Source organism: Gracilinanus agilis, chromosome 5, assembly GCF_016433145.1.
Source record: "Gracilinanus agilis isolate LMUSP501 chromosome 5, AgileGrace, whole genome shotgun sequence".
Lineage (NCBI taxonomy): Eukaryota > Metazoa > Chordata > Mammalia > Didelphimorphia > Didelphidae > Gracilinanus > Gracilinanus agilis.
Genome location: NC_058134.1, coordinates 248,097,615 through 248,112,991, shown reverse-complemented (window position 1 = coordinate 248,112,991; position 15,377 = coordinate 248,097,615). Strand labels below are relative to the sequence as shown.

At 37.7% G+C, this 15,377-nt stretch overlaps 1 protein-coding gene across 1 annotated transcript in view; it reads left to right on the top strand.

The window, feature by feature from the left end:
• The window catches only part of LRRIQ1 (leucine rich repeats and IQ motif containing 1), a 239,679-nt gene that overhangs the window by 49,768 nt on the left and 174,534 nt on the right, over window positions 1–15,377 (top strand). The window contains exons 12-13 of the mRNA XM_044679173.1: window positions 9,132–9,325; window positions 9,856–9,983. Coding sequence (XP_044535108.1) covers window positions 9,132–9,325; window positions 9,856–9,983 — 322 coding nt within the window. The remainder of the gene's footprint in view (window positions 1–9,131; window positions 9,326–9,855; window positions 9,984–15,377) is intronic.

The window sequence follows — 15,377 nt, the reverse complement described above, 5'->3', positions numbered from 1 at the left end:
TTCTTTTCAGCCATTTTTAATTTATTTGGGCTTCTTTTTAAGACAAGTTTACAGTGAGCTTGACTATTTGTGCAATTTACGTTGAGCAAGAATCTCCTTGGGACTAACTTATTGGCTTTTGAGGGGTCTGGAAATAAAAAGATATGAAACAAAATAACCCTAAATCAAAAGGAGGGGGAGAAAGAGAAGAAGGAAGATGAGAAGGAAGGGAAGGCAGAGAAGATGGATGAAGTGGAGAAGAAAGGAGGAAGAGGAGGAGGGGAGAAGAAGGAAGAGGACTTTTTAGGCATGTGTTGTCCATCCAACCCTTCATGACCTTTACATTGTAGGCAAACTGTTCTACCTGCTGTTTTCCAAAGCTGATTTTACATCCCACCCATGATCCTTTGTACTGGCTGTCTCTAGACCCCAAAGATATTCTCTCTTCAGTTTCACCTCATAACCCTAAATTCCTGTGGAAGCTCAATTCAAGTGTTAACCTTCTAGTGAAGACTCTCCCAGTCCCTCCAGTTTTTAGTGTACTTTCCTTCCTTCAAAAATCTTCCTTCTCTTTTACATCCTCATATAAAAAATATACTTTTATTATCATATGGGGTCACTCCAGAAGAACAAAGATCGCTCAAGGGCAGGCCGCTTTGTTCTTGTTTGGTCTGTGTTCTTCCACACCAGGCATGGACACAATCATGTACCTGGCATGTACACAATAATGCTTAATTCATAACTGTTGAATAATTAGGTTGGAAACTGATGCAATTGTGATGAGGAATTATCTGTTGAGCCTGTTATCTATGCACATAGAACTCATTGTTCAACCTAAATTTTCCAAAAGAAAAGGCTTTGTTTCTGGCTTGGTTCCAGGCTTTCTGGACTTTTCCAGCTCTCCTTAAGGATGTAACCTCCTCCACCCACTCCTTTTCTTTTTCTTTTTTTTTTTTTTTAAAAAACCTCCACCTTCCACCTTAGAATCAACACTGTGTTTGAGTCCCAAGGCAGAAAAGCAGTGAAGGATAGGCCAAGGTTAAGTGATGTGCTCAGTCCTATAGCTAGGAAGTATCTGAGGTCAAATTTGAACCCAGGACCTCCTGTCCTCAGGGCCTGACTCTCAATCCACTCCCTTTCCAGATTCCCTTTATGGGTTTCTCTCCCCCATTAGAATTTAATTTCCTTAAATATCGGGACTTTACAACTTGCTTTTATTTGTATCTCTGGTACTTAGGTCCATGCCTGGCACATTGTTGTTGTTCAGTCATGTCTTGCTTTTCATTGAATCCATCATATCCTCTGCCATTCCTTTTTCCTGTCGCCTTCAGTCTTCCTCAGCATCAGTCTTTTGCAGTTAGTTCTGTCCTTCTCATTATGTGGACACAATATTTAAGCTTTAGCTTCAGTATTTGTCTTTCCATTGAACAGTAAGTAAATAAGTAAATAAAAAACAGTAAGTAAATAAGTAAATAAAAAAACAGTAAGTAAATAAGTAAAATCAAATAAGTAAATATTGACTTATTTGATCTCCCAGCTATCCAAGTGGATTTAAAAGTTCTCCACACCACAGTTTGAAAGCATTGAGCAGCACTCAACTTATGGTTTAAGTCCGTTTCTTATATGCCTGGCACATAGTGTCTAATAAAGATAGAGACAAACAGATAACAAAAATAAATACAAAAACTTTGATGCTTCCTCTGAGGAATTGTCATCATAGGTTCAAAAATTAGGGATGTAGGGACCTTAAAAGTCAGTCAACATAAGCATCTCAAATAATGAGCATGCAAAGCAGGATTTGAACCCAGGTACCCCTGCTTAGTCCACTTGGCTCTACTGACTGCCTCATCAGAACAAAGTTTAGAAAGACCAAATATTGGCTAACAATGCTAAAATCAAAAGATATTTTCTTTGTTTAAGTTGTAGGTCAGAGAGGAGGACTGAAAAAAGAAATTAGAATACTACTTAAGGAAGATGGAACAATAATAGAAAACAAAGCAAAGTCCAACTTCAGAACTTATTTTGTTTCAGTTTTTCCCTTCCAAGAAGAAATCTTTGCTCTTCTTACAAGAAAGAATAGAACTAAGGTGGCTAGGAAGTTTAAGGGTCAGCTAGATGGCTCAGTGGATAGAGAGCCAGGCCTAGAGACGGGGAGGTCCTAGTTAAATCCTGGCCTCAGGACACTTTATGACTGTGTGATTCTGAGCAAGTCAACTCCAATTGCCCAGCCCTTACTACTTTCCTGCCTTGGACCTGACACTCAGCATCAATTCTAAGACAGAAGGTCTCGTTTAAAAAAAAAAAAGTTGAAACCTATAATAATTAAGAGAATAATTGGTACCCACCCTTCAGGTCACTAGGATCGATTCCATCCCTGTGTAGTCAGCTAACATTTATTAAGTATTATGCAAATGCAAAAAACAAAAGCAAAAGATTTTTCCTTCCAGGAAGCATATTGTAATGGGGAACAGCACATTAATAGCTAGATACATATAGGATATGTATTGAGTAGATAAAGGAAATCTGCCTGATGAAAGCATTAATCATTGGACAATGAGAACCAAGAAAGTCAGAGGTGGCAGTGAGGGGGCTGATCAGTGCTGACTTGGGAAGCATCCAGTAAGAAAGCATGGAGATGAGAGAGAGGGCGTCCTGTAAGATGGAAGAAAGGGCCAGAGGACTAACGGTGTCCCAGGCGGACCCTTGACTTATGCATGAATTGGGTTTAAGTGCCCAGAGCTGTTAGCTTCGGTCTTCCAGAATTAGTGAAGAACGGTGGCAAGACCAAAGCCAGGACAGCCGGTGATGGCCCAGGATGCAGTGCATGTTGAGCTTCGGCCACTTTCATGGCTCCTGTCCCAAGCTCTTCTCATCTGCCCATTGTGCTGGGAGAAGTCTTCGCATGCAGGGAGTGGCGCCCCCTTAACTCATGGATTAGGTCTGGAAAGACTTACATAATTGACACAAAGTGAGGCAAGCAGAATTAGAAGTTCATTGTGCATAGCAATGGTTTATTTCTTGTTTAACAACTGTGAATGGCCTAGTGATTCTCAGCAATGCTGCGATCTAAGACAATCCCAGTGACTCATAAGGAAAAATGCCATCTGCCCTCTAAGAAAGAACTGATGGAGTCTGAATGCAGACTGACATATTATATTTCATTTTCTTCTTTTTTTATTTGAGATCTCTTCCACAAAATGACTAATATGGAAAAATGTTTTGCATGATTATAAATGTAAAATCTATCAGATTACTTACTGTCTCAGGGAGGGGAGAGGTCAGGAAAAGTGTGAGAAGGGAGAGTCAGAAGAAGGAAAAGAATTTGGAGTTCAAACTTTAAAATATTAATGTTAAAAATTGTTTTACAGGTAATAGGGATAAAATAAAATATTATGAAAAATAATCCCTAAAAAAAAGTAAAAGAAAGGCACCTTCGAGGCTAAGTAATATTGATCAGGGTTGGGGAGAGACTTGAGAAAGAGAGATCAGTTAGACACCCACTGCATTAGTCCAAGGGAGAGGTGATGTAGATGAAAAATGTTATAAAGGTAGAAATGGTGATATTTCTTTTACACATTTTTTTCAATGAATAATTATTTCCTTTCCTATCTTCTCTCCTCCAATTGAACAAAAAAGAAACACAAAAGAAGAAAAAACATAAATATTCATTCAAGCAAATCCAATTGACACATTGCCCCTATCCAAAACTTAATATCTCATTCTTTGTCTTGTGCCCATCACCTGGTAGGCAAGGGGTGGATAGCACATTTAATTTTTGTTTTTCTGTAAACATGGCTTAAAATTGCATGGTGAAGAGGAGGTAGGAGGCTCAGTGGACGGTGAGGCAGGCCTGGAGATGGGAGGTCCTGGGTTGAAATGTGGCCTCAGACACTTCCTAGCTATGTGACCCTGGACAAGTCACTTAACCCTCACTGCCTCATCCTTAATGCTTTTCTGCTTTGGAACAGATATCTAGTATCAATTCTAAGATCAAAGGTAAGGGTTTAAAATAAAAAAAAATTGCAATATGAAGATTTCTCAGATCTTTCAAAGTAATTTTTCTACATAATGTTTTTGTTCACTTCTATAATTTTTCTTAAATTTTTACAAATAGACAAGAGGTTTCCAGGAAATGAAATGACAAAATTTTTTAGCCATAATTTATATATTATTATTAGATTATAATTTTTAAGATCTTTCTCTTTTTAAAGGAAAAACAGGATATTAATAGTATATTTTACTTATAATATCCATATCAATGGTTCCCAAACTTTTTGGCCTACCGTCCCCTTTTCAGAAAAAAATATTACTTAGCCCCCTGGAAATTAATTTACTTTTAATTTTAATAGTAATTAATAGGAAAGATAAATGCACCTGTGGCCTTCACTACCCCCCTGGATTGCTGCAGCACCCACCAGGGGACGGTAGTGCCCACTTTGGGAATCACTGGTCTATATCCTCAGTAACTAGCAGTGATTGGATGTGATAGATGTTTAATGATTTAATAATTAGCTGATTGATATGATACTACGGAAAGCAATGTAGTAATGGTTTCATTGGTTTGTAAAAAAATACATTTCTAAATATGAATTACAATGAAAATGACAAAATTTTTAATAATGCTAAGTCCATTGAACCACGGTGTATAGTCTACTGAAAAGTTAAATGTCCATGTTACATGAGGTCTAGTTGTCTTATTAGCTTAAATAAAATATTAGGTCCTTTTTGAGTAATAAAACTAATGTAGGGGCTTGACTTCAGCAACCTTTTCTTTATAGAATAAAATGTTTTTCATCTCACATTCTATCAATCAGTCAGGTGGTGCAGGAGATAGAATAATGGGACTAGAGTAAGGAAGACCAGAGTTCTTCATATGTACATACCTTCAATACAGCTTCAGATATTTTAAAGTAGCAGTGTGGCTTGGGTCAAATCACTTGACCTCTTTCTGCCTCAGTTTCCTTGACAGTAAAATGAAAATTATAACATCTATCTCACAGGGTTATTGTGAGGATCAACTTAGATAATATTTGTACAGTATTTAGCACTGTACCTGATAGATTATAGGTAATTAATGCTTATTTCTTTATTTTTTCCTCACCAAAATTCTCCACAAATCAGGATATTTGTGACCTCCATAATGGAGTTCTGAAATATCCCAGGGTATCTTCTTAATTAAGGAAAATTTAGTTCTCTTCAAGCCAAATATTAATGTCACAGTAACCCATTCATTCCCCAGCCACGTTAGATAATTTACTGTATAAGCAGAAGAGCCATTTTTAGTTGCAGTGGAGTTCATTGGCCTAGATTTTTAAATGAGATCTTTAAAGTTGATGTGCTTTATGTGAATTTTTGTTTCATTTTATTTCTAATTTTTTTCACATATTTGACTTTTTTCTTCTTTCTATTCATATGTTTCCTTTCTCTTCCAAAAGCAAAACATCAAAAATCACTGCAGTAAGACTCAACTATTATTTAGAGTCGGTATGTCATATGTGAGTTATATAGGAAAAGATATTTAATGGAATCTTATAATTTTCAGAATAAAGTAGACATTTGATTTAAACTTCGTGTTTCTTCTACAAAGGCATTTTCCAGTACCCTTTAAATGTATCCAAACATTTTAAAAATTTTAATTTTTAAAATAAATTTTGTGTAAATAAAATATAGAACTATATGAATTTATAAGTATATATATGCACATATATATATATATATGTAGTTTGGTCATGAACTTTTGAAAGATTTTTCTTTTTTTAAATTCTCCTATTACTTTTCCACCACAACTTTAATAAAGTTTGTGTTTCCAATCTAACAGTAATTATCTATATAAAAAATACAAAGTGTTGAAGATTTTGGCTTCCTTTGGTCAAAGGAAGAACTTTTTAAAGAGATATCAGAAAATGGATTAGTCTGTTTTATGAGATACTGAATTCCTTGTTACTGCAAGTGTTCCTGCAAGAGATTAGATAACCGGGGGCAGCTGGGTAGCTCAGTGGATTGAGAGTCAGGCCTAAAGACTGGAGGTCCTAGGTTCAAATCTGGCCTCAGACACTTCTCAGCTGTGTGACCCTGGGCAAGTCACTTGACCCCCATTGCCCACCCTTACCACTCTTCCACCTAGGAGCCAATACACAGAAGTTAAGGGTTTAAAATAAAATAAAATAAAAAAGAGATTAGATAACTATTGGCCATGGATGTTGTAGAAGGAGTTTATGAGTATTGTTGAAGGAGAGAGGTGATGACTGAACCACAGGAAATCTAAGGTACCTTCAATTCTCAGGTTCTAGGATCCTAAGAATTCTTCAGAAAGTGCAGGCAGGTGCCCTTTGATCCAGCCATAGCATTGCTGGGTTTGTACCCCAAAGGGATCATAGTTAAACAGACTTGTACAAAAATATTTATAGTTGCACTTTTTGTGGTGGCAAAAAAACTGGAAAACGAGGGTATGTCCTTCAATTGGGGAATGGCTGAACAAATTGTGGTATATGTTGGTGATGGAATACTATTGTGCTAAAAGGAATAATAAACTGGAGGAATTCCATGTGAACTGGAAAGACCTCCAGGAACTGATGCAGAGCGAAAGGAGCAGAGCCAGAAGAACATTGTACACAGAGATGGATACAATGTGGTACAATCCAATGTAATGGGCTTCTGTACTAGCAACAATACAATGACCCAGGACAATTCTGAGGGATTTATGGAAAAGATGCTATCCACATTCAGAGGAAGAACTGCAGGAGTGGAAACACAGAAGAAAAACAACTGCTTGACTGCTTGAACACATGGGTTGAGGCAGACATGATCGGGGATGTAGACTTGAAATAATAGATCATGATTAATGACACATGTTAAACCCAGTGGAAATGCACGTTGGCTATGGAAGCGGGGTATGAAGGGGGAGTGAAGGGGAAAGTAAAAATATGAATCATGTAACCATGGAAAATTTTTCTAAAAAAATAAAATATTTAAATTTAAAAAATAAATAATAGGGGGCAGCTGGGTAGCTCAGTGGATTGAGAGCCAGGCCTAGAGACAGGAGGTCCTAGGTTCGAATCTGGCCTCAGACACTTCCCAGCTGTGTGACCCTGGGCAAGTCACTTGACCCCCATTGCCTACCCTTACCACTCTTCCACCTATAAGTCAATACACAGAAGTTAAGGGTTTAAAATAAAAAAAATAAAAAATAAAAAAAAATAAAAAAAAGAAAGTGCAGACAGGAAAAAAAAAGTGAAAATGAGAGAGAAGCAGAGTTCTTAAAAGACTGGAATAGATTTAAATGTTCTAAATTCTTTCAGAATTAAATCAACATGTCAGTTTTCCATATTGGGCTTTCCCCAAACTATATGACTTTTAAAAGTTGCTTACACATTGATGATCAAGCTATCTCTTTAGTAAAATAGCTCATGTGTATTTCCACACTAAATTGAAAGTCAAAGAAAATCTAGTGAAATTCTTTAATGTTATTTGGGATAAAAAACTTTAAGTTTGACTTGAGAGCATATCTTAATCTTTAGACCACATTAAACATTTAAAAAATATCTAAAATCATATTTCAGATATAGTCAAGATAATATTTGAAAATAATTAACTCATAAAAATCTCCATAATTAATGAAAATTATATAATTGGACCTTCCAAACACACATATGTATGTTACATATACATATGTGAATACATGCACACATACATATGTATATTTTTCATGTAGTTGGAAATGACTTTAAGATATCAGGTAGTTTGGCCGGCTAGAACATTAGATTAATCCTTCTGGAGAAATCTTTCACATTTTTCCTTCGTTACTATTTCCGGAATCAAAGAATTCCTAATACTGTACCAGTGATATTTATTACTATCTACTGTGCACCAGGAGCTGTGTTATGTGCGCATCATCTTGAGATGAAGAATAGCAGTTCTATAAGCACATAATTACGAGAAAGAGAACATGGGATCAGAGTTCCTTTTGGTAGAACCCAGTAACACCTTGCAGACTCTTTTACCACCGCGCAGCTTCCATTGATTCATTCAGATCACTCAAGGCTCCTTGGAAGACAGCTCTGTGCCGAGACTCCCTGAAAGAAACCTCAGCTCAGCTGTAAAGCACATATGTGTGTGTGTGGATGGGGAGTCCCTTATTCTCGTTTGGAGGGGGACTTTGTGCTGAAGGCATCAGAGCCTAAAAGAGAGAAGAGCTTCCCGGAAGAATTGTGTCTTCACTCAGAGTAGTTTGCATTCACACAGAAAAACGAGGGTGGATGATGGAGCTCATGCCCTAGTGTGTATATGTGGAAGAGCTAATGCAGAGGAGATGACAGAGACTGGGTTCAAGGCTGGCCATGAGAAGAGTCGGCTGCCTCACTTTGGGGCAGTCTCCAGGTTACTGACTCCCAGGACCTGATGAAAGCAAAGGCCTCGCTTCTGAGGGCTCCCTTTATGGAAGTGGTTCTTTGGCTGAGGCTACAGAGAAGCATCCCACAGAGGAAGAGAGAGCAGGCTAGGAAAGCATGGTGGGCGTGAGGAGGCGACAGTAACTAATGAGCAACTGTGAAAAACAGGAGGGGAAGTGGTCACTGATGAATCGTATCTTAAGAAAAGATGGGCAAAAAGGAGGATTGTTTAGATAACGACTGTTCCTGTGGTGCGGAAGGGGGTATGTGTTGTCAGACATGGTCAAAGAAACAGATCGTTTTTGTTGAAATATATTTCTTCATCAAGGCAGGGTGTAGGGTTAGGATAAGGGCCTGGGGAACCAGCCACAGGAAAAGGAATTTTTTTTTTCTTAGCACTTTTCTTTATTTCGTAGCCTTCTCCCAGGAAAGATACTTATTGTATATCCTATTGGTAATTTAAAATACAAGGATTTTATCTACTTTTGTATTGTTTAATTGGTACCACATTCTAAAATTTCCAGTGTCTGGCATATAATAAGGATTTAAAAAATGTTTGTTGACTTGACAAGTTTGAGAAAATTTAAAATATTCATTTCAAAGTACTATTCTATTTTGTTAACTTTTATTTTTTTTAAAAAGTAGAATTTAAAACAAGTCCTTACTTAAAATTGAGAACTTTAGAAGATATAGTAGCGTAATAGTTATGAAAAATGAATTTGAAAGATTATAGAGAATCACTGATTTTAGCAACTTTTCTTTCAGGTGGATTAGAATCTTTGAAATCTCTTCAGCAACTAATTGTGGATCACAATCTGCTGATGAGTACCAGAGGTCTTTGCAGTGTTCCAACTATTATGTACCTGGATTGCTCTTATAATAATCTTACTAAAGTTGAAGGCATTACAGACTGTGGCTTACTTCAGATTTTGAAGTTACAGGGAAATTACCTAAGTGAGGTAAATTATTTCAGATTAATGATAAATATATATATATATATATACATATCTTTTTTCTTTGTGTAAATATATAGCATATAGCCTTATTGTTTTAGTAGTTTAGAATAATTTTATCTCTGATTATAATCTTTTATGGTGATAATTTGGAATCGATTTTCCATTTTAAACTAAAACGAATTTCTTCTCTGCATTTTTGTTATTTTACAAATGGAATCAGTAATGTATTTTTTTCTCATACTGTGTTAAACATTAAATCACACCTTTTTAAAGTATCATTTTCTGATAAGTATGAGACAGAAATCAGTTAGTAAGTAATTATAATTAAGAATTAGGTCATCTTTTTTTTAAATTAAGAGACTACATGAAGATTGTTACTGTCAGCCTTACAATTTATATTGCAAAGACTGGCATTTTGAATTAATAAACAACTTATTATGTTGCAAATGTGGTATGTCATTAGTTTATCTTAAAACTTAAAGTTTAACTAAACAAATATATCCATTATCTTTGTGAACTAAATTTAAATGTAGCTTCCATCTCTGAAGAATCATGTTCTGCTCCGAGAATTATACTTGGATGACAACAGTATTTCAACATTGGAAATTTTCTCTTCCTACTGGCTTCCTTTATTACAGATTCTAACTGTCTCTCAAAACAGGTAAATTATCTTTTCTTCAGTATTTGCTGCAGTGAGATTTTAACTAAAACATCTTTGTAATATCTCCTTAAAAGCAAAAAATACTGCCCTTACTAGTATCTTTATTTTCTAATAGCTTAACAAAATAAATTGATGTGAAAAAATGTTAAACTAATTTGGAACATGCATTTAAAAGGTTGAATTAAAGTGCTATCAAGATAAAAATGAGTAGAATTTTCATTAAAGTTACAATTTGTTTTACCTAGTTTTCCTTCTATATCAAACATACATTTCTAGAAATCTCTATGGGAAATATTCATTTTATCCTGGTAAAGAATATATTCCTTAAAAAAACAAGTTCTTATTTCATTCTAAGGTATCATTTTCTCTCAAATGGTATTTATTATGCACTAGAAAGGCAATTGTTAAATTTCTTTCAACTTTCATTTTTTATAGTAACTGTTAAGATTAATTTAAATTTGATATCCCAAAGGATATAAAGCAATATTTAAAAAAAATACTTTGGCATGGAATGGAAATGAGTACCTGCCAGAGGAGTTCAGCGTGAGACCACCAGACATCTGGAGCTTTACAGAAAGTAGTCGGAAACTAAAACATGAGGGAAATAGGTGCACATCTCCTTCTACTTTGCTATTAGATTAATATTTCAGTGAGTTCTACTCTTTCTAATATGATTAATTTGTTCACCAAAGGCAAATAGAAAAAAATGCTTTGAAGAAGAATCTGTTGACTTGGGCTCTACACTTCATGTGAAACAGACTAAGAGAGCCTGAAGATGTCCACCATGTGTTTCCTTTCTTTTACAATAGAAGATGTCTAAAATTCTCTCTTAATCTTCACCACATTAGGGTCATCTGTCCTTTGAGCATTTCTCCTCTAAATATTTTAACGTCCATTAGAAATTTAAAACTCTGGCAAGTAGAAAACGGAATCTGCTTTCCAACCTCTGTCCGTGGGTGTGCCCACAGAGCAACCATTTACTGCTCCCTGATTTGCCATCAGCGTCCAGTGGGGCCAGTTCATTCAAAGATCGCTTAAAGGTGGAAGGCAACAAAGAGATGAAAAATGGAAACGACCTCTCAACATTCCTAGGACACATTTTCTTCACCAGTGACAGTGACTCTGTTCTATTTATAATCCAACATGAGTACTCGCTCTGCTTTTGGAATAAATGAAAGAACTATGAAGGCAGAGAGAGGATGAGCTGGTGTGCCAACCAAATATAAGTAGAAACCCATGCTAGAGGTTTTGAGGCAATTCTCAAAGTATCTAAAAGAGGGGAAGATACTAAAAGACTGGAAAAAATCACAGGTGATACACACATATATATGATACTCTCCTCTCTCCCTGTGTGTGTGTGTGTGTGTGTGTGTGTGTGTGTGTGTGTGTGTGTGTGTGTGTGTGTGTTGGAGAGAATCAGTGACTCCACCAGTCTAGGGAATTGTTCAGTGCAAATCAGTACCTGATTCTTTTAGAGAATTTAAATAGAACTCTAGTACTATCTGGATATTGTTACTACTAGAGAAGGTGACTCCCAGCCTCTATGCCTCCTTTCTTAGTAGCTAGGAAGCACAGTGGATAGAGCGCTGGTGCTCCATTCAGAAAGTCCTCCGTTTAAATCCAGCCTCGAACATTTTGCCAGTTCTGTGAGCCGAGGGAAGGTCTGTCTAGTTCAGTCCCATCCATAGTAGCACTTGCCTGCTAGGTTTTTGAGAGGATAAAATGAGGTAAGCAAGTGCCTCTCATCTATAAAAGCGAGCTCTTGCTCTTACTATGCCTGTTTTGTTTGGTTTTAAAGTTTGATCGTCCCCCTTGTTTGACATCAGAGTAATTTAGGAGAAAAACAGCTCAACAGAACCCATTGACAGGGGAGCTGTGTCTGACAGTGGCACCATTCCACGTTCCTATTCTCTCATCTCTTCAAGGAAAGAAGAGGGGTGAATTTTGTTATCTGGCTTTTGAGTTCCACAGGAATTATTATCATTGATAGGCAGCATTCAGCAGCTTCATCGCATTGTTCTTCTCATTTGTGTTCTCAGTCAGCCAGTCAATAAGAGTCGATTCAGAGTCGGGCCTGTGCTGGGGAGCCGGTTCCGAAGAAGGCAGAGACCAGCCCTGGCTCTCCGGGAGCTCCCAGTTCTCATGGGATAGCCAGCAGGCGGACAGCTGGGGACAAACACGCTAGAGACAGGCCAAAAGGGGATCATTGCTAGAAGGCAGGCACGAGAATGAAAGGGCTTCCTGGAGAAGAGATGCCAGCAGGAACTCGAAGGAAGCCAGCGATGAGGGGAGAGAACGTTCTGGGGGTCAGGGACAGCCTAGAGTCGAGAAATGGCACGTCCTGGGTGAGGAACGAGACCAGCGTCCAACCATCCGAGGACGGGTGGGGGTGGGGGCGAAGCGGAGTGTGAGGTGTGAGAAGGCTGCAAGGAGAAGACAGGGAGCGGGGAGGAGATTGTGAAGCAGGATTTCATGTTAGGGAGCCCCGGGACTTGATTGAGTCAGTAGGGTGGCGTGGTTGGGGCTGCTCTTTAGAAAAATCCCTTCAACAGCTGAGTGGAGGATGTGCAGGAGGAGGTGAGAGACCCTTGAGGCAGGGAGTGTCACCAGGGAGCCCCTCCAGGAGGGCTGGCATGAGGAGGTGTGAGGGACTGCAGAAGGGGGGAGCCGGAACAGAGGAGAGAAGGGAGCGGGTTTGGGAGCTGTTGTTATAGAGGCAACGTCGGCAGCCTTGGGTAACAAATGGAACCTGGGCTGAGAGGGAGTGAGGAGTTGAGGATTCTATTTTGATTGGGAGTCTGGTGGACTAGGAAGATGGCGGTGCCCTTAATCACAAAGGAGTTTGAAGGGAGGAGCCAGGCAGGAGGAGCAGGGAACAAATCACTGCATACGTTTCTTTTTTGGTTCAGCGTCTTCCAGTGCCTCTCTGAATTCCCTCTTTTTGTCCTTTCTTACAATGCAGAAATATTTATTTATATTCATTTGCTGTAATTTATTCATCCACTCCTTACTTGTTGATTATCTACTTCATATTACATTTTTGGCTTCCAAATAGTGGGGAACACCTGTTAATTTTGTGGGATTATGGCATCTCTATGTACATGGATATTCTCGATGGAAAATATCTGTGGGTAGATAAGTTTATAACTGATATTTGATATCAAGACATATTTTAAAAGTCTGAAATCTTCAGAAAAGTATAGAGAATGTGATGGTATGTCTATTGTTTTTCTATTGTAGAAAAACGTTTGTTTTTTGTAAGGAAAAGACTATCTTGAAGGCATTTCTCTGAGTGTCTCTCATGCATACAGTAAGGTCATAATATCAACAGATGCCATCTCAGATATGCTTTAGATTATTAGAGGATTATCAGAATTGAGCAAGGCACAAAGTAGACATACTTATTGATCAAGTTTGCCACCTGCATAAAAGATGACTTTCAAAGAGTCCTAATGAAAGTGACATTCCTCACAGATGGAAGTCCTACAGGAGACCTTGTGCTGATTTTATCAAGCCCCAAGAGTGCTACAGAGATTCCTAAATGAGATCTATAACTAAAAAAAAAATTACCCCCAACAGTCCACCAAGAGAAAAACAAATAAACAAAAGCAAGTGAATGAACACTATCTATTATCCAGAATAAGATGAACATCATTGATAGCCCATTAAATATCCTGATATGAATTTTTTAAATAGTTCAGGAATCTAGAACTATAGTAACATTCCTTTTCTTTCTAGAATTCACATTTTCTGTATTTTATAAATCACCACCACCATCATCATCACTACTATTAATACTATCATTATTATTACTAACACTATTACTACTACTATAACTACCACTACTACTGCTACTTCTATTACTGCTACTTTCACCACTAGTAGTGATAGCTAAAATTTATGTAACCCTTTAAGGTTTTCAAAATGCATTTTAATACATTTATTTCATTTGATCTCCACTGATTTTTACAAGTTGATTTTCACAACAAGCCTGTGAGGTATGTGCTATTGTTATCTCCATTTTACAGATGGAAAATTGAGGCTAAAAGAGGCTAAATAACTTATCACTTAGTCCTCCACTAGTGGTGAGATTCAAATTCATGTCTTCCCTCCATGTCCAATATTCTATACACAAAGGCATGCTGCCTCCAATCTAAAATTGCTGATAGTGATGTGTTATCTAAATGATCTGTCCTATCAACAAATTTGTTAAACAGTTCTTTAGCACTTGAGCATCAAGTATTGTCCCTTCATTCAATAGACATTAAAATGTGTTCCAATGTCTTCTGCTAGATACTAGAAGAAAGCAAAAGTTGAAGATATGTATAATTGAGGATAGAAAAATAATTTAACAGCTTGTTAGTATGCATACTATATTATGAAAATGAAAACTGTATAAAGCAAGTGCATATGTATCTATCATAATGCCAGAAGTGAAAATACATTTTGTTTGTTGCCATATTTTCTAGAGGGAATTAGAAACCTGAAAAGCAGTATATCCTTGGTAGAATAAAAAGACATGACCCATTCAACACTCATATTGGATTTCTTCTTGTTCTGTTTCAGGATTTGTATTTTGGTAGAATAAGAAATTCTGTTTTGTTACGTGATGTAGTTAATAATGGACCAATATGGATTCGGCAGTAATAGAATTAAGCAGAAGATGAGGAGATGAGGGCAGTGAGGTGGCTCAGTGGATTCAGAGTCAGGCTTAGAGACAAAAGTTCCTGGGTTCAAATATGGTTTCAGACACTTCCTAACTGTGTGACCCGGGGCACGTTAACCTCCATGGCCTAGCCCTTATGGCTTTTCTGCTTTGAACGAATATACAGTATTGATTCTTAGACAGAAGGTAAGGGCTTAAAAATTTAAAAAAAAAAACTACATGGGAAGTAGTCTTAGAGGAGAAGGCATTAGCCCCTTGTAGGAGAGAGAAAGTGTCTCTTTGGAAGTTAAGGGCTGACTGAGTAGTAAAGGAAGTCAGGGAACAGAAAAGGTGACGGTGGGGAGGGAGAGCGGGATAGCAAGGAAGGACAGTTAAGGCTTTTACATGCCAGGAGCATCATGTTGATCACTGGATCCTGGAGGATGTGGAATGGAGTCAAGTGTAGGAAGACTAGAAAGTCAGGAGTGGGCCAGGCTGTTAGGAAGAGCTTTTGATACCAAAGAGAGTTTATTTTTCATTGTGGAGGAGACAGGGAGCCACTGGGGACTCACATAGCAGAGGTGACCTGGGCGGACCTCTGCTTCAGTCACATCACCTCCCTGGCTCCGGGGAGGGTGGGTTGAAGCAGGGAGAAGCTCAATGCCCAGGGACCAATGAAAAGGCTATTGGCCAAGTAAGAGGTGAGAATGGCCAGAATCATGAACACATTTACCCTGTAGATGGTTTAC